This window comes from Schistocerca gregaria, chromosome X (assembly GCF_023897955.1).
Source record: "Schistocerca gregaria isolate iqSchGreg1 chromosome X, iqSchGreg1.2, whole genome shotgun sequence".
Lineage (NCBI taxonomy): Eukaryota > Metazoa > Arthropoda > Insecta > Orthoptera > Acrididae > Schistocerca > Schistocerca gregaria.
Genome location: NC_064931.1, coordinates 336474217 through 336495817, shown reverse-complemented (window position 1 = coordinate 336495817; position 21601 = coordinate 336474217). Strand labels below are relative to the sequence as shown.

Below are 21601 nucleotides of genomic sequence, written 5' to 3'. Positions count from 1 at the left end.
TTGTCCCTTCTCACGTAAGGCATTCAACAGGGCCACCTTCTCTGCAAACCAACACACTTTGCAATCTCCTTCACATTTCTAGGAATGGGCAGCTGCTTTATAGCTCGCACCCATTCCTCAGCAATGGTTATCTCCTCCAGAGAGACCACATGACCAAGGAAGTGCGTAGATTCACAATAACACTTTACATCAGCTGGATTCACCATAAGACCTGCCTTCCTTAACCTCACTAAAACCTCTCTTAAATGTTGATAATGTTCCTGCATGGAATTACTATAAACTACCAAGTCATCCAAGTAGTGGTATATAAATTTAAAATTTATGTCCAAGAATATTTTGTCTAGGAGCTGAGATAGAACTGCAGCACATAGATAATCCAAACGGAACCCTATTGAATTTGTAAATATTCCAATCAGTTGCGAAGGCCGTAATCAGTTTGGAAGTTTGATTATAACCCTGGTTTAAATCTAAGGTGGTAAATATCCTTGTACCGCAAAACCATCCAAAACGAGAAAGCAGGCTGGGAAGAGGTACTGACCGCAATACCACTTTTTTAGTCAAATCCCTGTAATCAACCACCGGGCAATAATTCCCATCGGGTTTCCAGACCAGAAATGTAGGCACAGCATATTGTGAATTAGAGGTCCAAATTACTTCCTGATCTAACATATCTTCAATCTTTACCTTCAACAATTTCATTCAAGGTGAAACCGTCTTATAACTGCCACAGAAACTTCCCCTTGGTGCTTACAAAATTCAAGACTCATCTCTGGTTTAAATCTGAAGCCAATTTGGCTTGCACCTCAATCAGTAGCCAATCCAATCTTTTTAATAACATCAGCTCCTAGAATGCATGTTGTGGCAAGCCTGCTTAACACTCGCAGCCTCACCCTCCATGTGAAATCCCTAATTCTAAGTTTAATCCATATGACACCCTTCACTCTTACACTGGACTGATTTACCGCCTTGTATGTAACTGTATCCTTTTCTATTTTACTCCACTTACAAATATCAGTGTTATGGTTAAACCAATTTTCTTCGATTGCTGTAATAGCACTACATGTCCAACAATGCCCACACAGGTTCCTCATTCACAACACAGCATACAAAAGGTAAATCCTGTTCCTCCTATCTACTTATCACACAAGTCTCTTTCCGTTCCATTCCTGCCTCTTGTTGGAATTGTCAGGATGTCTCCAGCTCACTCTTCTGACAATTCCTACTTATGTACCTAATGTCCCACAAATCCAGCACCTTATATTACTTTTCTTTTCCCACCGCTGATTTGTAGAAGGAATTTTTACTATTCCTATTGTTTGCTTGAACATTCCTATTCCATTCCACCTTATCCAACCGGTTCTCCTGTCTGCGTAACCTTCCATAATTAGTGGCCTGCCCCACTCCCCCGTGAGTCTACATACATAATAACCTGGATGTGCCATACTAATTCATTCAGCTGGGCAAACATTTGCAGTGTCCCACCAAATACTGCCCTCTGTCTATTGTCTGGTCGTAATCCTTGAACAATATGTAATACAATTTCTCTTTCGCAGTATGGCAAACACAAGGCTAGTGCACTCTCTCTAACTTTCTCAACCAAGTTGGCAATCTTTTCATTATCCTCCTGCACTCAACCATATTCCCTATAAACTAATTTTTGCAATGCATGGGGAGGAATCAAGGTGCAAATTTATCCTCTAAATTGTTCCAATGTTAGTCTCTCTTGAATTGCATTCAACAGGTGTTCTACGAGCTCCCCCTTTACCAATCTGAAAACGCATTACCCCCCACACAGCGTTGCTCGACCTGTCCTGCTACACTTTCTGCTTCATGTTCCACTCCTCCAATGTGAGTCAGCCCGTCACTGATTTGCTTTAAATAATCCCTTATTACATTCTCTTCCTCCCTCTCCATACCTACTAAATCATCCACCCGATTTAGGTAATGGGCACGTCTCACTTGTAACCTCCTAACCTGATTTTCGGTTAGTGAACCCATATCCAAACTGTCAACACTTTCCAAGATTTCCTCAAGCGGTGCATCTATATTGGCAGTGGCCAAACTTATGTCTCTTTTCTCTGTAATTTTTATTGTTACCAGGAGGTGCATATTCTTCCTTAATAATTCCAACAATTCATTTGCATTGCCTTGTGGTTACATACCACTCCTTTGAAGTTCGTACATCAACTCACTTCTCCTCAATAAAGCCATGTCCATCACCAGATTCGATAGAATCTTGAAATAATTACAGGAGTATCAGGTCCAAAATAGTGGTGAGCAGCCTTATACTACAATCTAATTTCTGACAGTTTGAAGACACTTCCTTCCAGCCAATCAACTGTGATCTGCTACCAGTGTGAAGAATTATTTAATTTAGTGGTCACTAGACACTTCAACAAGAACAATAAGAAAACAAGATTAGCATTGCCACAACTTAACAAATAGCCTCTAGTTCCCTAATGTTACATCAATGCCCGTTCCCAATTGGCCATGGTTGATTGGTTAATGGAGATGGGTGCCTTCAATAACTGCTTACACAACATTACCGATTTATGTAATTTATTAATAATAGTTCACTGAAAAACAAGTCTTAAAACACTTCATAGAAAGACTAATTAAATAACTGTTCCTTTGGGTAATAAATTCTCAACCAATAACAAACAACATCACTTCCAAATAAAAAGTTACAGAATCGTAATGGTAGAAAGGTACCTTACAAACTTCAAAATTCACTTTCATTTAACACACAGATATAAAAACATATCCAAAACTCACAGTTATCATATATGGTAAATTCCAATATTTATAACCCACTGAACTACAGTGTAGAACTGAATTTCAACTCTATCCAATGAGTAATCCTGATAACAGAAAATTATGTTCACAAATAAGAAATATAATAACTTTATGACAACGCCCATCTGACATTGGCCACACTTTTACACACTTGTTGATTCCATTGAAAGGTGACAGTTACTGCTCAATCTTCACACAGTTAAGCAAACTAACACTGCAGAAAAACTGAAGGTTAATACATGTACCATTTTTTTTTTGGGGGGGGGGGGGGGGGGAGGGGGAGGCGTGGGATGCTTCATTGTGTACTCAACTAGGGATTTCTGTAGTCAAACAGTTATCTGTTTAACTACACTGCCAAGGTAATAGAACTGATGTATTTGTTACAACTCTGTGTTGCCCGGAGTGATGTTAGTGCAGATGTTTTGAGGCTAACTGGCAAAAATACAGTATTCAACAAATATGAACCTGCTCTACCTTTTAAGAAACTCTAATGTTAAATTAATTTTATTGAGGCAGGTTCCACATTTGTACAAAATTTCATAAATGACAATATTTCTGCCATGGACTGTAATTATTGTATTACTTCCACTACTGGCCACTTTTGCCTGTTGTACCATTTTAAAGTGATATCTGATGTTTCAAATTGGGCTCAGCAGCAAAAGTCCCATTTGTGTAACACATGTAGTTCAGTCACATCAGTCGCAATTGCCGTGGATAGGGGAGCTTCAAAATCAATCACAGAACTGTGCATGTGAACTGCCTCATCAGATGGATGCAACTTATTGTCAAGTCACTTGTGTCAATGATTGTACTCGTTTGATACAAATCATACAAGCTGCACAAAGTCTAGCATGGTATATTCAAATTCATTGAAGGAAGTTTGTGTGGTTATTTGCAGTTACAAAGGAAAGCTTTCATAATTGTTAAACACAAAGATAGAAAAAAATCTAAGGTTTTATCAGTACATGTAAAAAAAAATGTTGCTGTTATCATGATAACTTTAACCAGCTGCAATGTAACTAAATTACTACTATGTCTGTTTGTCAGTTAGAATTCAGCACTCATTTGGCAAAACTGCATAACTGAGGTACTCACCAAGATGTTTTTGGTCTAAGAAGCCATTCAAGCATTCACATTTTCTCTCCATTTTCCTCCTGCCAATGTTTAACAGGTTGATGATGAAATTTCAAGCTGTAACATTAAATCATACTTACAAGTTACTTGTGGCATATATTGAGTTGTTTCCAACACTGTACAACAGAGAAATATTAAAATGTAAAGTGTATAATTAATCTTTGTGGACTGAAAGACTGAGAAGTAACTTAAAAACTAGCCCATGATATGCCTAAGTGAGTATGCAATCTTATAATATACTGAACTTGATCAGTCCAGAGAAACTGAGCAAAATTGTGCCGTGGTTAAGACACTGGGTCCATATTTATGAGGAGCAAGATGCAAAAAATCCTCTGGTCATCTCCATTTAAAATTCCTTAAGTTATGTGAAATGAATACCCTGATGCTTCTTTTGTTGAAGCCATGGTGTTTTCCTTCCATATTCTTGCAAAATCTGAGCTAGTTCATCATCTCTAATGTTCTTAACATCAACAGGACATTAAATGCTATACTTCCTTCCAGTACAGGGAATCTGGAGCTTCTAATACAACTAGCTTCACATCTCTGTAATTTGGAACTTCAGTAATATGTGGGATTAACACACAGCACCTATATAAAGTAAATTTTGGAAATCAAACTACTTTGCTACTGGTGTTATCACAGAGGCCTCAGGACAGTAGTAGAGATGCAACTTCAGAGAGTTGTAAAATATTGAGCATGCATAATGTAAATTTTTGTTTAAACATTCAAAAGTAGCCCATTTTTAATACGACCACCCTTACCATGCTCACTAATTGTTAAAACTGTAGATCAGTCCTCACACCAATAACACTATTTTAATAATTTTTCTATTCTTGCCTTTTTCCACATATTTACAAGGTTCTAAATGAAGTTTATTGTTTGAAACAAACATTTCTGCTATATATATATATATATATTGCTGTATTTTGCAGCATTTTACATGATGAGATGAGTTCCTTTTTTCCATAACTACACTGAGATATTGTTAATTTTTTGCAGCAGGTGGAGTACCAATGGGCCTGTTGAGTAACCAATGATAAATTTGGTAGCTTTTGACCTGTTTGTTAAATTCACTGCATGTTGATGTGTGTGCTAATGGCCATAATCCTCTATCAGATCTGTTCTGTGACCTCTAACTATTTATAAAGCATAAAGTTGAACATTTATTTAAATTAACCACATTCTATGTGTTCCAGCATGACTGAATAGGCAGTCATACACTGACAGCCCCATCTATAATATTGCACATTTAACAAAAAAAAAAGTTTTTTGGACGGGTAGTTTGTGTATGTCTTTTAGCAGGGACATAAGGAAAAGTAATCACTCAGGTTGAACAGTCAACTGAACTACTATGCTTCAGAATGCTTTTCCTGTAGGCAGCTGTTTCCAAAACATGTGGGTGTTTGTAGGTCGATGACCATATTTGCGGAGTCCAATGTGGATGTGGATTTGCGGATGCTTCGATCATTCCGTGTGTTGAGGCCACTGAAACTGGTCTCAAGAATACCAAGTAAGTTGGTAGCAGCCTGCAGCGAGCTTACCAACTTGAAGTACATCCTCCTCTAGACGCAGTGTAGTAATGACAACCAAATGTTAGTGTTGACTGGAATGATTATCCGTGTGTCTTATTGCCTTAGGTGCAGGCCACAGAGCTAGATGGAGTATTTCTATATCTTAGTCTTAGATATATACAGCTAGTTGTTGATAACATGGCATGCCCATGAATGTTGTTCTTCTAAGTGCGATTGGCTGTTTCATTACTTAGCAATAATATTGTAAAAGACGAGTCACATTTACTCTAAAGCTGCATTATAACAGTGGATGTGATTAAAAATACCTCTGTAGGTGGCTGATTGTCTTAGTTTGGTCTAATTGATATTGTAACTGGTTTTGATTTACAGTGGGTTCATAAATTATAAAACAATATTTTATTCTGAAGCCTTGCAGACCTTGTTTGAAGAGCATAATTTTTTTTACAGTATTTGAATTAAAGTTATGCACGTATATATATATATATATATATATATATATATATATATATATATATATATATATATATATATATATAATCCTTAAGCAGCACAACATATGACACAAAGCATTGTGATTTAAAAGTCAACAATATGGTTCTGCTTTGGAGATACCCTGTTACATATGCATTTGTGTTTGAGTTTGCTGTACAGAAACTAATTTCTTCATGACACATCTGTCTGTTGAAAAATAGTTGGATCAACATTTTTTGAGACCAGTCATTAAGAAAGTGAGCTTTAGATGAAGAGTATTGAAAACAAAGCATTAAGTGCTGATTCATTTTGTCTTAAGAACTATACATGTTTGTAATTAACATAACAAAATACTTTCATTTGATGAAAACACAAGAAGAAAAGAAGTTTGGGCACTTGTAGCATCCCAGTTAAAATTTAATCATCTCTTGCACTGACATTAATTTTTTTGCTCAGTATGTAGTATCAGTTTTTTCCTCCTTTGCCATTGTGACCTGTGAGCAAGGTCACTAAATTGTGAACTGTACATCTGGGCAACTTGTTATTTTTCAAAATGTTATTAGTGATGTTTCCACTGTGTCACTGAATGTAAGTCTTCTGATATAGTAAACATGTATTCAGTAAAGACCACATGTTGCGTCGTCATTTCGGCTTGTGTAAACTGCTGTACTGTAACGCTATGTAGTACATTATTTGTACACATTGTACTAGAATAATTTGCATATGAAATAATGTAAAATTAATTCAAGATGTATGGCCCCTTTTAAAAATTCTCAGTTAAAATATTAAACTCAGAGTGTAGTCATTCGTCTGTGTATGGTGAGATTTCAGTTGATTGCTTAGACAGTAGATAGATTCAAGTATGAGAGTGTTCTCTGAATTTATTTGTATTGTGCTGTCAGTGTTTAACAAGTGATTTTATTTGCATTAACTTGAGCAGATTCATTATTATTTTGTGAAAACCTCAGTATGCCATTAGTCAACAATTACATGTGATGTAGGCTTAATTTTATTTTGAGTATTTTGTTGATACATATTATTAACATTTTAAAGGCAACATCTATATATAATTTTATTGAAAGCAAATCATTTCTGTTTATAACTGCATCAAGTTTCACTGAGCTTGTTACATGGTTTGAAAAAAATAAACATACAGTTTCTGTGCTTAGAAAGTGTGTCCATATTCCCTTATTTTGGAATATAGATTTTTCTGATAGAAATTGTATCAAGTGATCTCAATGTAATTTAATAGTCTGAAGGTAACATTTTTTTTAACATAAAAAGGACAAAATTTTTTATGAATAAAAATCGTTCCTTTGCTGTAAATGTACAATAATTTTGTGTTTCTGTTGATGTGAAGCATATGGTCAACATTTTTTATCTCTGTAATAATTATTGTTGAGACCAGAAATTTAGCCTCATATTTTATGAACTTTTGGGGTGACTGTAATGAACATAGCGTTCTACCATACTTTTGGCAACTATTAATATGCAAAACTCCATTGACAGATGGTCAGTATGTCCAGTGGGTACGGATGAGCCTTCTGTCACTACCATCCCCACCACTACAACCACCAACATTGTTGCCACTGTCACAAACATCACCACCACCACCACCACCATGACCTTTACTACTACCACCACCACCACCACCACCACCACCACCACCACCACCACTATGCCATCACCACAGCATATTTATCCAGCTTGTAACTTTGATATCAGTTAGTGCTATTTTCATGCCAGCACTGTACTAAATGACATTGAAGACCAAAATGAGATTAGAACAACATTTATGGACATGCATGTTTCTACTCATGAGATGTCCACTTGTTTTGCAGTGATGCGGTGTGTGTGTAGTGTGATACATCCAGAATAGAAAACTGTGTTTTATTAGAGTTTAGTGATTTTGGCTGACTGGCTGGCTGAGGAATTTCGAGAGTGATTGTTCATAATACTTTAGTTTCATTAATCACCGAGATGCTACAAGATCCTAGCTGAAAATCTCTGTGCCATTTTATTATCATGACAAATAATATGTGAAAGATTGCAGATACTAAAACACTGTGTTATTATTTCTCAGCGTATAAATTCTTGACAGCAGTGAACCTAATTTCTGGTGGCAAAATCCCACAATACAGAAAATAAATTTACACATTTCCCCACTACAAATATTTCATTTGATGATTATTGATTTTGTGGCTTTTCTCAGAGTAACCTCATCGTACTCTGTTTATTGCTTACATATACTGGGTCTTCCACTTCATACTTCTCTCATATTACTTTTAGCTAGTTGCCTGCATAGCATTACAAAATATTTTATTGACTGAAAAAGACATCTGTTTCTAAATGTTATAGATACATTATAGTGTAATGAATAACAATTAGCTCATTTTCCTCTTTTCAGGAGTTGCTAATTGTGTACCTATTGTACCCGAGGCATGAAGACAGCTTTTAGAGTACAGCTGGCAGTGTTGATATGTTCTCTGCTAGTTTAGTGTTTAGTCCTGTTTGTAATAGGAAGAGAGACTGACACAGAAGTATGCAAAACTGTGTGTGTGTGAATGTTTTTTTTTTCTTTGGGGGGGGGGGGGGATGGGCATGATAACGAGAGAGAGAGAGAGAGAGAGAGAGAGAGAGAGAGAGAGAGAGAGAGAGATTATTTGCTTTTGTATTTGTGGACAAAAACACTGTATCAATCAGTCAGCAAATAAAGATGCAGGGAAGTTAACATTTTTTAGTAAGTAAATCAGTGTTCTTCTCTTAGAATATAATTATTACTGAATGTGGGGATAGAAATCAAAATGGTAGGGTCATTGAAGGAAAGCAGCATTTCCTGCCAAGTAATTTCAGATCAAATAAAGTGGTGAATAATGAAGAAATCGTTGGATAGTAGTGCTTTCTGTGATATGTTATCCATTACAGCAATTAGAAACATCTTGTAATTGTCACCTTATCTTTAGTGGTATTTATTGACTGAATATTTCTTAATGTTTTAATATGTTTTCCCCATTAGTATGTATTGTTCATGTACTAAAACTATGCAGTTTTAGTGTGAATAGAGTTGGCAGTGTGAATGGAGTGTCTGTGCTAATTGTTCATAGTAGTTTATTTTGCATAGAATTTCTTAGTTTAGACATGTCTAGATCTAGAATAGTTATGTCCTATTTTACATTTAGTTCTTTTCTTTGTATTACTCTTTAGTTTTAGTAGTGGTTTGTTTTGTAGTGATAGCAAGTAATTGCTTCCACAGGTTCATAACACTCATCCCTTTCAATAATGTGGACATGGATCTCCGAACTCTGAGAGCCATTCGGGTGCTCAGACCTCTCAAACTGGTGTCGGGGATTCCCAGTAAGTATGAGTTCTCGTACCTGTTTTATAGCAGAGGAGTCATGTTCCATCAAAAGATTCTGTGAATATCTGCATCCTGGCTTATTTGTTAGGTGTAACAAGCAAACAAAAGGGTAGATTCTCTGAGTTCCTTTTGTCAGATACTTCTTTTTTTGTGAAATGAGATGCTGGTGTGATGAAATGAATTTAGGTATTTCAGACTTTGCGACTGTTCTAATTATAAAATTATGGCATTTGTTGATATTCCTCCAAACTTTCTGCATTTTCAGTCAGGCTGCTATGCAGTGTAAGGCCAAAGAAGTTCATAGCTATCATTGATTATGCTAGTACCTATGGGTTGCAGGACATTGTATAAATCACCTATTTCAGTTTCTTTGGGTTATGTAACAGCTTTTAACCAATCACAGTTTAATGATATCTGTTTCATTGTTACTATATGCTGTACTTACTAGATCAGTAAAAGAAATGTGTTTCAAAAAATTGAATGACAGGCCAGATCAAATTTCTAATCACAAAAATCCATGCAACATTCAAGGAGACTAAATTACTTATATACTTTTGTTTTGCTGAAATGTGCATTCTGCTTTTAGTTAGTAAGTAAAAAGTATTGTAGATACTTTTACAAACACAGCTGAAATGGTATAAATTTTCCACTTTGCATGAAATAAGCAGTTGTGTGAAACTTTCATCCTGCATGGCATATGAAAATAACTATTCCTTGCATTCGAGTAGTATGCTTCATTGTGGCTGCTTACTATTATGTAGTCTCCAGTTGATCATCTTTATGCAGTTATCTTTGTGTTTCTCTGTAGATTACACATTATTTGATACAATGAATAAATAGGCTTTGCCTGTGATTGTCAAGAAGACAGTAGCACATTTCCTGAGAGTGAAAGTAGTTCTCAGAGTGTAGTTTCTTATGTTATTCCTAACAAAGACAGTGTAATTTGAATAGAGGTAGTATTAAATTGTAATGTACATATACAAGGTGTAGGAAACAATTTGAATGACTCTGGAAATTAAATGTTTAAAAAATAGTGTACATACCTGAAAACTGAATGACTATGAGCAAAACGTTTTGTTTGTGCAGGAAGTGTAGACTTCATGTGTGACCCTCCTTTGTGCTATTTTAGCCATTTATCTGAACATATTTATTCGGCCAGTCTTCCTAGTACTTAATTACTATCATTTTGGACTACCAAGCTGAAGAAATTGTACTTTTCTCATGAATAGTTAACAAATGTCTACAGCACTGTTGAATTCTGTAACCATGTATACAAGCCTGTATAGCTTCCAAACTTTTACTTGGTTACATGAAAATTCAGCACATTCCTGTATATCATCTATGTTCTGCAGCGTTCCTTGTGTGCAAATCTTGTAAATAGCATTCAGTTGGTTTTTCAAGTATATGTGTAGACCGCTGTTTCTCAACCTTGATCTTTTCCCTCCAATGGATCCAAACACATGTGCAATAAGTTGTAGTTATTAGGCCAGTCTAAAGAGTCCTCAACCTTTAACCTTTGGCCAAGAAAATTACATTGCTTACTAGATAGCATTGAGACCTTCAGCTCTTGCAAAGTAGGACCATTGTTCACCCATAAATTTTGTTCATCAATACGTCCATTGTTGGAAACACCACTGGAAGAGGGTTTTGGGAACGAATTGCAACTCCATCATCAGAATCTGTATCATCTCCTAACTACTCTCAAAATGATTTTTTTCTCAGAGGTGTCTTTATTCCATCTTATACCAACAAAGCCTGGATCTGATGTGACAAATAAGCTGGAATATTATTATTTAATAATCGGTTCCTTGCTTTCTGTAGGAGTGATCTGTTGCACTGAACTGTGTCATCAATATGGCAGAAAACATAGTGATAAAACTCTATTCTCAGTTTTGCCTTTCTGGTGTGTACTCATAGTAGTCATATAGTGCACTTCCACAGTTATCAAAGAAAACATTCAGCATCAGCTAGTCTTGGGGGCAGGGGGGGTGGCGGCGGGGCAGCTAGGAATGCTTCCATTATAGTGACTGTGAACTGTGATTTGGTTTCCAGATCTTACCCGTAACCCCAACTACTGTTCAGTTATCATTGTATTATGAAACCTAGCATCAGTATCAGCAGTGTCCTACATTTCCTGTGAAACATCAAGATGGAATTCTTTCTATTCTGCAGACAACAACAACTTGGGAAAGAATTTTGCTGACATTCTACACATGTTCAAAATCTTGTGTAAAATTGTATACATATAAAGTTTTGCTGATCCCAATGCCCCCAGTAATCTGTCATGTTGCAAAACAATGATCCCCCAGTACTATATTTTGCACTTTCTCAAGAACATCTGCCCTGCAAGCAGTTTGTGGCCTCTCTGGACACTAGCCATTTTTCACAAATGTTTAGCTATTTTGTAACTCATTGAACCACTTCTTTATTTAGTCTCCCTCCACAGCATCATTCTCAAATCCTGCCAAATCAAATGAATTTTTCTGCTTTGAGAATCATCAATCTTCTGACATAATTTGATGCAGCATTGTTTGTCAACACACACAACAATAGTTCACACAGTAACTACCAAGTAATGAATGATATAGCCAATGGTGGCATGATTATTTGAGTATATGTATGAAGATGTCCCTCTTCACTGTGGAAAGTGGTACTACTGTAACACTATTACTTTACGTGGGAAAATTTAAAGGAAACCTTTTAGACAGGTCTCATACTGCTCAGTCGGATATTGTGCATTAATTCTCTTGCACTGTGATGTCTGAACTATACATTCTCATGATTATAAAATCAATTCAAAGAATGTTATTTTTGAAGCCCATCTATGTGGTTAGCCTACACTGATAGGTTATTGTTTGAAATTTGTTTAATGGATTACTAAATGTCAGTAGTGTTCTGCAGATGAAACATATTATTTGTGTCAACAACCAGTAACCAAAAGAGAAAAAAGTATAGAGTCAGAAAACAAAACTTGCTTGGACCCTGAACAGACTCTCTGTGCAACACCTTTCATTGACAGATACAAATATTGCAGTGTACCAGAATAATAGTATGAAACTTGTTCTTCCCAACTTCTGAGGTAGGAAAGAATATACTGAATATTTTGATGAAATTAATTTGCTGATTTGTAAATGAAGTTCCTTAATGTCAACTTGTAATTTTTGGTATTATCCATAAAAATTGATAAATTTACATGACAAATGTTTACTGGTGTAACAAAAAATAAAGTCATTCTGATTATTGTGGGGAGTGATAAGCAGTCCCAGGTCATTAATTAGTGAAAGACTGACACCATTGCCTCTGAGATATAAAAATTATAAACAGCTGGACATACATAGTTTGAAAGAAGCTTTCTTGCCAGTGCAAGAAGTAATATTCTGTGAGAAACATTAGAAAAGGATTACTGTAAAATATTGTGAGTAGGGATTATGAAAAGATTGAACATGCACATATTATTTATAAGTTTACAAAAAATAAGAGACATGGTAAAATACATCTTTAAGTGTGAAACAGAAACATGATAGTAATTAAAAAACCAACTGTGTTGATTGTTGCAAAAGCACTGTATGTGAACTAATGAGTCAAAACATTGATGACCACCAGCTCAATAATGTGTTGATGTGCCTCTGGAATGCAGTACAGTTGCATGCTGCATGTCATTGGGTTTCCAGAAGCATATGGCACCAGCATCTACTCACAGGTCACACAGCTTTCACAGATTACAGGTTAGTGTTTTGCGGGTATGGAGCTGACATCTGATAGCATTCCTGTCTGGCTCAGATCAGATGAATTTGGTGGCCAAGACATCAAGATGAGTTCACTACTGTGAACAACAGTAGCACAATTCTGGCTTTGTGGTACAAATAGTTGTCCTGCTGGAAAATTCCATTGTCGTTGGGCAAGACATTGAATCTGAAGGCATGCAGGTGGTCTGCCATATAGTCCAGAGCTGTCGTTGCACTTTCAATTATGACCAAATGTCCCAGGGAAGGCCTGGTCAGTGTGCCCCATAGGATAATACTGCCCACACCAGCCTGAATCCATGGAGTGGTGTATGTTTTGAGCAGCCATTTACCTGAATGGCAGTGTATCCACACAGGGTCATTGATGTGGTTTGATAAGAAATGTGTTTCATCTAACCAGGTAACAAATTTCCATTGGTACAAATCCAATTTTGATGATCCTGTTCTCACTGCAGTCATAATTGCTCATGTTGTTAGGTCAGTGTGGGAACACATAGAGGTTGTCTGCTGTGCAGCCCCATCTTCAGCAGTGTGTGCTGAACTGTGTGCTCAGAAACAGTTTTGCCTGCACCAGAATGGTGCCAGATCTGCCACATGTTGCCACCTATCTTGCTTTACAGCATGGTCAAGACTCCAGCACCCATGTTCTGTGAAGGGGCATGAACATCCAGCACTTTTTGGGTAGTTTTGGTTTCACTTTCCTTTGAACACTTTTAGTAAATGCTCATAATGGTAGCAAGCAAACTGCCAACCAGCTTCATTGTTTCTGAGATGCTCATTGCCAGACCTGTGACCACAACAATCTGCCCTCCGTCAGAACCAATTATGTCAGTTGATTTTGATATTTTCAGCTCATGTTGAACCCTAAAATTATTCCCCATTCATTTGTGCTCCCCATAAATGCTTTCTTCATCACATCATGTGTTGGAACCCCACCAAGTGGCATTCAGTCTTGTGGTCAGTGGTAGAACAGTGCTAGAATGCACAAACTTTGTGTGTGTGTGTGTGTGTGTGTGTGTGTGTGTGTGTGTGTGAAGAACTACTGAGCATTGTGGGTCATTGCTAAGATATTTGGCTGGAATTCTTGAGAAGTTGGTCCCAGCTTTTTGTGTCTAATCTGATTTTGCTTTCCTACATTTTTCTTGAAGTACATAGGTAGTAGCCAGATTTTTCCATAAAATTTCCCAGTCCTTCATTTCAGAATGCTGATACTCCAGTCATGAAATTGGAGTCATGGTGGCAACTCACTATAGGGATTACATGCGTACAGGCAGGGTATGTTACAGTACATATAGAAAGTACAAACAACTATACTACCAAGAGCAGCCACAATAATTTATCTGGCAGGGGGAGGGGGTGCATGGGTGGGAGGGTGGGGGGGGGGGGGGAGGAGTGGGGAGGGGTAGTTGGACAAGATACTAAGATTTCCATTTTCGTATACTCAGACAGTGAGTGCGAAGACATGCTTGAAGCATGTTATTTTACAGGATATATACAAAGATGCTAAATCCCAAAGAATTGATAGTAATTCAGTCAAGAGGTAGATTACTTAATCTGTTGTGAAAATTTTATGTATGTAGTCACTGTGAGTTACATGGTAAGGTCCCTTTTAACTGTGGTGAGATATTCATTTCACGAACAGGCATATTCTGCCAAAGGTAAAAAAAGATCAATGTATAATCACACAACACATCACTGTAGCATGTGACACATCTCATAGTGTAGCATGTGATACATCTCATAGTATCAATTGGATGATACTTAACAGACTCTCCATGTATCCATATTACCATCATTATGTGCAGGATCTTTCACTTGCCAATCATAGACAGTAGAAATTTTACTGATGGTTTGTGGTGCAAACTACCAATCTGTTGGTTGTATCCTCTTTCTCATTTGTAGATGAGGCAACATTTGGAAGATATAAAAATAAACCATCACAACCATTTTTGTGAGTAAATGAAGACAATCATGGAAATACTGGGCTAGACACTGATAGCAGTTTAAAATTAATGTGTGGTCTGGGATTCTAGGTGACTGGTAATTTGATATACTATCCCAGCATGCCTTGCAGATGTTGTCTGTAAGGATCCTATTGATGAAGTTCATCTGGCCACACTGCAGGATGTACCCTTAAAAATAAGAGGAATTGGTCTATGTATGAAGAGGCTCCAGTAAATTTCAGCCAAATAGTTTGAGGTGCACTGGTTGATATATACTCCAATGAATAGATAGGTAGGAGAGGACCAATTCCATGGCCTGCACATTCCTCCAACCTCAGTTTTCTTTGGAGTGCCAGCTGTGATGCCATCTATTATAAACAGTTTGTGCAGCAGTCATTCCTAACACAGAGACACTTCATCAGTGTGTAACAGAGACCTGTGAAACCATTTGACACCATCCAGCAGGGTTTAAAGTGTGCAACAGTCTACCATCCCATGAGTCTATACATGTGTAGAGGCAACTAGGAGACATTTTCAAGTTTTTCTGTCTGTCAGTGGCTTGAGAATGCAGAGAAAAATTCTTTCATCACTACTTCAAAAATGAAATATTTTGCGATACATTCATTTGTGGACAAATGCCCCGTTTTTCATGTGAGTAATCTGCCGCAATCTCAAAGCTTGTAAAATTATTTCTATTACTCCTGGTATAGCACTTTGTTTGCTCACAGAAACGAACATCAGATCATATTAATGGAGGCATTATGTTATTTACATATCATCATCTTTTCAAGTTTGAGTGGCATAATTAAAGGTAAGCAATTGCGTATTGAGTGCTACATGTAATGGGGGATCTAGTCACTCATCTAAATGTGTAGGGTAAACCTCCTTAAGTCACAGTGAAATGGGCTGGTAGAACCAGCGTATAGTCCTCATATCCCTTGTTTGACAGTGTTGTACAGTCATGCTAATAGGTTTCCATTTTTATAATCCTAGTTGTGCAAGTTGAATTATGTTACCACCTTGTCAACATGGAGAAGGTGTCATTTAATGGATATGACAAGTTTCTAATTTGATGAAAATTTCACATTGTATTTTCTTTCCTTTATCCACTCTTAGTAAAGAAAGTGACATGTTCTAATGGATACATCTGAGTTCATAGGTGAAGCATAGAATACCACGCCTACTGTATAACATGGCCATTCTTGTCAGTTTTGATACTGTGCCTTTATTTACTGTGATTCCTGTGAACAGTATATACAGGGTGATTCTTATTAACATTTAATAACTGAAAAAGGGATGTAGATGATCCTGAGACAAGTAATTTAATATGAGACACACGAGGCCACAAATGTTGGGAAATACCCCAAAAATCGATGATAAATGCTGAACATGTGACATCACCAGACAATGTCCCTTGCCATCGGTTGAGCTTGTCAGTCCTACCCTTGCTGGTAGGGGCAGTGCTACTCTGTTTCTGTGCTTGCATCATCTGATGTGACATGGCAGTACTTGTGGTAGTGGTAATACAAGACTACAAGGAATCAATTAACATTTATGAAAAGAGTAGCATACCAGAGCGACGTGTAGGACTGCTGCCTACAAGTGAGAGTAGTGTCGACAAGCCCAGCTGCTACAAGTACGGTGAGGTATGTCATCTGGCGAGGTATGTTAATAAGAATCACCATGTAGCACAGACATTTTTTCAACTGATATAATAGCTTTATTTTGACACTATCTCATTACAACCTATTTTCAGTACAATAATGAATTTTATGAGCAAATTGATGGTGTCACAATGGGCAGTCCTCTTTGCTCAACTGTTGCAAATTCGTTTATGGAGATTTTTGAACAACAGTTATTGTAGACAGCTAATAAAAAACCAGCTAAGTGGATCCACTGTGTGATGATACCTCTGCAGTGAAGACACACAATAAAGAGGAGCTGGATGTCTTCTTGGAGCATCTCAATAGTATTAGCCCAAAAATTCAATTTATGATGGAGAAAGAGAGCAATGGGCAACTTAACTGTCTGAATGAGTCTGTAATCAAATGAGTGGATGAGGCTTTGGGAAATAACATGTACGTGGAAGGTACACACACTGATTGATACCTCCATAAGGAATCCAACCCTTACCCAAGACAAATAGAGGTGTCATCAATAACTTGGTGGACTTGGTTAATAAAATCTGTCAGCTGGTTTATTTATGAGATGAGTTTAACCACTTACAGTTGGCTTTCAAGAAAAATGGTTACTCCAGTAAAGAGGTGGATCGAGCACTCCATTCAAGAAGAGAGAAAAACAGGACCAGTGAGAAGCAACGTGCACCAAATGTGAAAATTTTACTCCTGTTTCTTAACAAGATTACAGATCACATTGGAAAGATGTTGGCCAAGTATGGTGTGGAAACTACATTTGTACCCTCCAAGTAGATAAAAGAATGTTTGAGAATGACAGAAAATGTATGCATCCTCTAGCAACACCTGGAGTACATAAAATCCTTGTAGTTGTCGGCAGGTATATGTGGAATAACAAAAAAGAAGTGTTAACACCTGTTTTGCTGAACACAAAAGGAATTGTCATATAGGACATATGGACAAATCAGTCATACCAGAACATGTTTTTCAAGGTGGAAATCATGAAATAAAATAAAATTCAGTGAGATGAGTGTCTTAGCTATTGTGTGTGCATCCATAGAGAGGTCATAGAGATTTAGAAACATCATAATAGTTTAAACAGAAAAGAAGAAGGTGTTAAGTCAGATAAAAAACAGATGTTGACTTTGCACCAAAAGAATTGTGATCAGTTACTTTTAATCAAGAATGATGGTACCAGCCATAGATACTCTTGCAATCGGCATCATGTGTCAAATTATGGTGCCCTGTAAACAGCTCTATTAATTTGGCACTCTCTTGAGCCCTTGATGCAGTTACCATTTTACCTCTAATGATCTCTTCTGCTGTTGGAGATAAAATGTTAGGGAATAATTTTATATCTTGACCATGGCCTGTCAGCCAGAAGTCTTAACTTCATGTCTGCTGGCCCTGAAAGCCTGTATGATACATTTAGTCTGAACTTAAAATTTTAGACTCATTTTCATGGATGTTCATGAGACAATACAAAACACTGAGGTAAAGTCCCTGTTCCTTTCTCTTCATTGTGCGTAAGGTCTGTGTCAATTATGTGGATGACTAAGATGAGTATTGTGTTTTCATTTTTATGGATGATTATGGAAATGAAATGCACGGAGGAGATGAGATATGACATCAACACATAGCAGGTTACTCTCAAATAGAACAAAGGGTGCAGCCAAGAATAACATTCTTATCCAATAGTTGGATTGCTAGCAGTACCCTTACTCCATGAAACAATATAGAGATATTTGGGACATAAGCTAGAGCATTGCTGTTCCATTAGGTGATTGTGAACTGTGTTCCATCCACTCTTTAACCCATGTTGGCCAAGTAATGGTTACAAAAAATATCATCACAATTCAAACTGGCTATGTCCCAGTGGCTCCACACTCATGGTTAGCAGCCCTGGTTACAGAGGTGGTTGCAGAGGAAGTTATGTCAGAAATTCTTAAAGAAATGTTGGAAAAATTTCACACGACTCCCTTTACAGACTCAAAGGAATCTCTTGGTCCTTGAGCTGGAATAGTTTCCTATAATTTTGTTGTAACTGCAAACTGGTATATGGCAGTTTCTCTGATACAAGCGTTTAAAAAAAATCATGAAAATGACCAAAGAAGTGTAGTAAGAGACTTTCTGGTCTTACATAACAGTACATCAACACACACTACCATCATCATGGACTAGTGAAAGAAATCATTTTACAGCTCCACAAAATTTGCTTGATATCCTTCCATAGTGCCCTTACTTGTGCTGAAGAGCTAACCCTGAGAAAAATAATTTTTCAGGTTGAAAAATTCAGTTCTGTGGCGTACACTAATTTTAATAAATGACAAAATGAGGTGGCAAAATGAGGCTGAAACAGAACTGAAATGTACTGACTCATATGTAATTATGCATAGTATGTACCCAGTATTAGTAAAATTGTCTGAATGGCTGCTGTCTGTTAGTCTGTTAGTGAACACAAGACATCCATTGATTTTTGCTCCTACACATTTTGGGTGAAAAGTGATACAGGTGGTAGAGGGACTCAAAGTAAGTACTCTGAATTATGAACTAAAATATTGGGGGTTTGTGGTACTGGCATATCACGATCAAGAGTACACAGATGGCTGACAACTGCGCTGATCATGTTGATGTGTCCCACAACATATTTTATAGCAAGTAAAAACACCACTGTCCCTTGCACAGCTAATGAAACAAGTGTTCTGTTTTATGTCATATACAAGAATGTAAGTATGTATGTATCAATAAGAAAATTTTTGCTGCACATGGTGATAGAAAGAACATTCAACAATTTCATGCTCATAAAACCATACTCACTGGATGTAGCTACTGGATATCAAAGCCAGCATTGCTCAGTAGTGCGGAAATACTCAGATCATACAATATTAGTTGGAGCTGACTTTAACCTATCAGGTATGGACCAGGAAATCTATGAATTCATTTTTGGTAGTACATAAAGTTGTGTAAAATGGTTCTGAATGCATTTTCCAAAAAGTGTCCTGAGCTAGTTCAAGAACAAGAGCCCACAAACAATGGAAATCTTTTAGATCTTGTAGCTACAAACAGGCTGGACATTATTGACAATGTTAGTATAGAGACAGCAATTAGTGATCATGATGTCATCATAGTAATAATGGTTATTAAAGTTTATAAACCTATCAAAAAGGTTAGGAGAGTTTTTATGCTGGAAAGAGCAGATAAACAGTTGTTAGCAGGCTATTTAGACAACCAATAGGGATCATTTAATTCTAATATGATGGATAAAGTGGAATTATGGACAAACTTTAAGCTGATTGCAAACTGTTCTGTGGAGAAATATGAAAGAACACAGAAATGTCAACAGTCAGAAGTTAGTAGAAATTTGTGCGTCTATAGAAATATTGATGGGCAAAGCATACAACTCCTATCACCATACCTTAGCAAAAGATCTTGCAGTGAACCCAAGAAAATTCTTGTCCTATGTAAAATCACTAAGCAGATTGAAGGCTTCTGTTCAGTCACTTATCAACCAGTCTGACTAGGCAATAGAAGACAACAATAAGAAAACTGAAGTTTTAAGTTGTGGATGTTAAAAATTATTTACACAAGAGGATTGCACAGAAAAACCATTGTTTGACCATCACACAAACTCCTCAATGTAGGACATAGTCACAGGCATCCCTGACATTGAGACTGTAGTGAAATAGTTGAAAACAAATAAGTTGATATGTCCAGATGGAAGCCCAGTTTCATTTTACAGAACGTAGTCTACAGCATTGGTCCCTTACTTACCATGCATTTATCATGAACCTCTCATCATGTGCAAAGTCCTAAATGACAGGGAAAAAGCACAGGTGACTCTTATATATAAGAAGTGTAAAAGAAAAGATCCACAAAAATCAGAGTCCAATATCCTTAAAATCGATTTTCTGCAGAATTCTTGATCATATCCTGAGTTCGAATATCATAAATTTCCATGACATAGAAAACCTTTTTTTGAAAAATCAGCATAGATTTAGAAAGCATTGTGTGTGCAAAACTCAGCTTACCCTTTTATCACACAATATCCTGCAAATTGTGGATAAAGGGCAACAGACAGAATCCATATTCCTAGATTTCTGGAAATCATTTGATACAGTGCCCCACTGCAGACTGTTAATGATGGTCCAAGCATACGGAATAGGTTCCCAGATATACAGATGACTTGAACACTTCTTAAGAGATAGAACCAGTATGTTGCCCTCACTTGTGAGTGTTCATCACATGTCCGGAGTGCCCCAGGGAAGTGTGGTGGGACCAGTCTTACCACTCTTGTTCTCTCTGTCTCTTTCTAAAAAGCAGCATTCTGCATCTCTTTGCTGACGATGATGTAGTGCACAGGAATATATTGTCATTGAGTGACTGTAGGAAAATACAAGATTAATTAAGCAGAATTTCTATTTGGTGTGAGCATTGGCAGCTTACTCTAAATGTAAAAATGTGTAAGTTAGTGCATATTATTAGGAAAAACAATACTTTAATGTTTGAATACATTATTATTTATGTTGTGCATGACAAAGTCCTGTTGAAAAAATATCTAGATGTAATGTTGCAAAGTTATGTGAAATGGTATGAGCACATAAGTTTCGCAGTAGGTAAAGCAAATGATTAAATTTGGTTTATTGGGAGAATTCTAGACACGTGTAGCTCTTCTATAAAAGAGACCATCTAGAGAACACTGTTGCAACCCATTCTTGAGTACTGTGAAGTGTTTGGGATCCCTAACAGTTAGAATTAAAGCAAGACATTGAAGCAATTCAGAGGTGTGATGCAAGATTTGTTGCCAGTAGGTATGATCAGTATGTGAGTGTTACAGAGGTGCTTCAAGAACTCAAAGGGGAATCCCTGGAAGGAAGACAACATTCTTTTCATGAAATACTATTGAGAAAAGTCAGAGAACCAGCATTTGCAGCTGTCTTCAGTACAATCCAGCTGCCACCAATGGACATTTTGTGTAAGAACTGCAAATAGC

The 21601-nt window shown here is 36.9% G+C and overlaps 1 protein-coding gene across 1 annotated transcript in view; it reads left to right on the top strand.

Moving 5' to 3' along the window:
* LOC126298058 (voltage-dependent calcium channel type A subunit alpha-1) overlaps positions 1-21601 on the top strand; it is an 860595-nt gene that overhangs the window by 17601 nt on the left and 821393 nt on the right. Inside the window, exon 3 of the mRNA XM_049989377.1 lies at positions 9187-9287. Coding sequence (XP_049845334.1) covers positions 9187-9287 — 101 coding nt within the window. The remainder of the gene's footprint in view (positions 1-9186; positions 9288-21601) is intronic.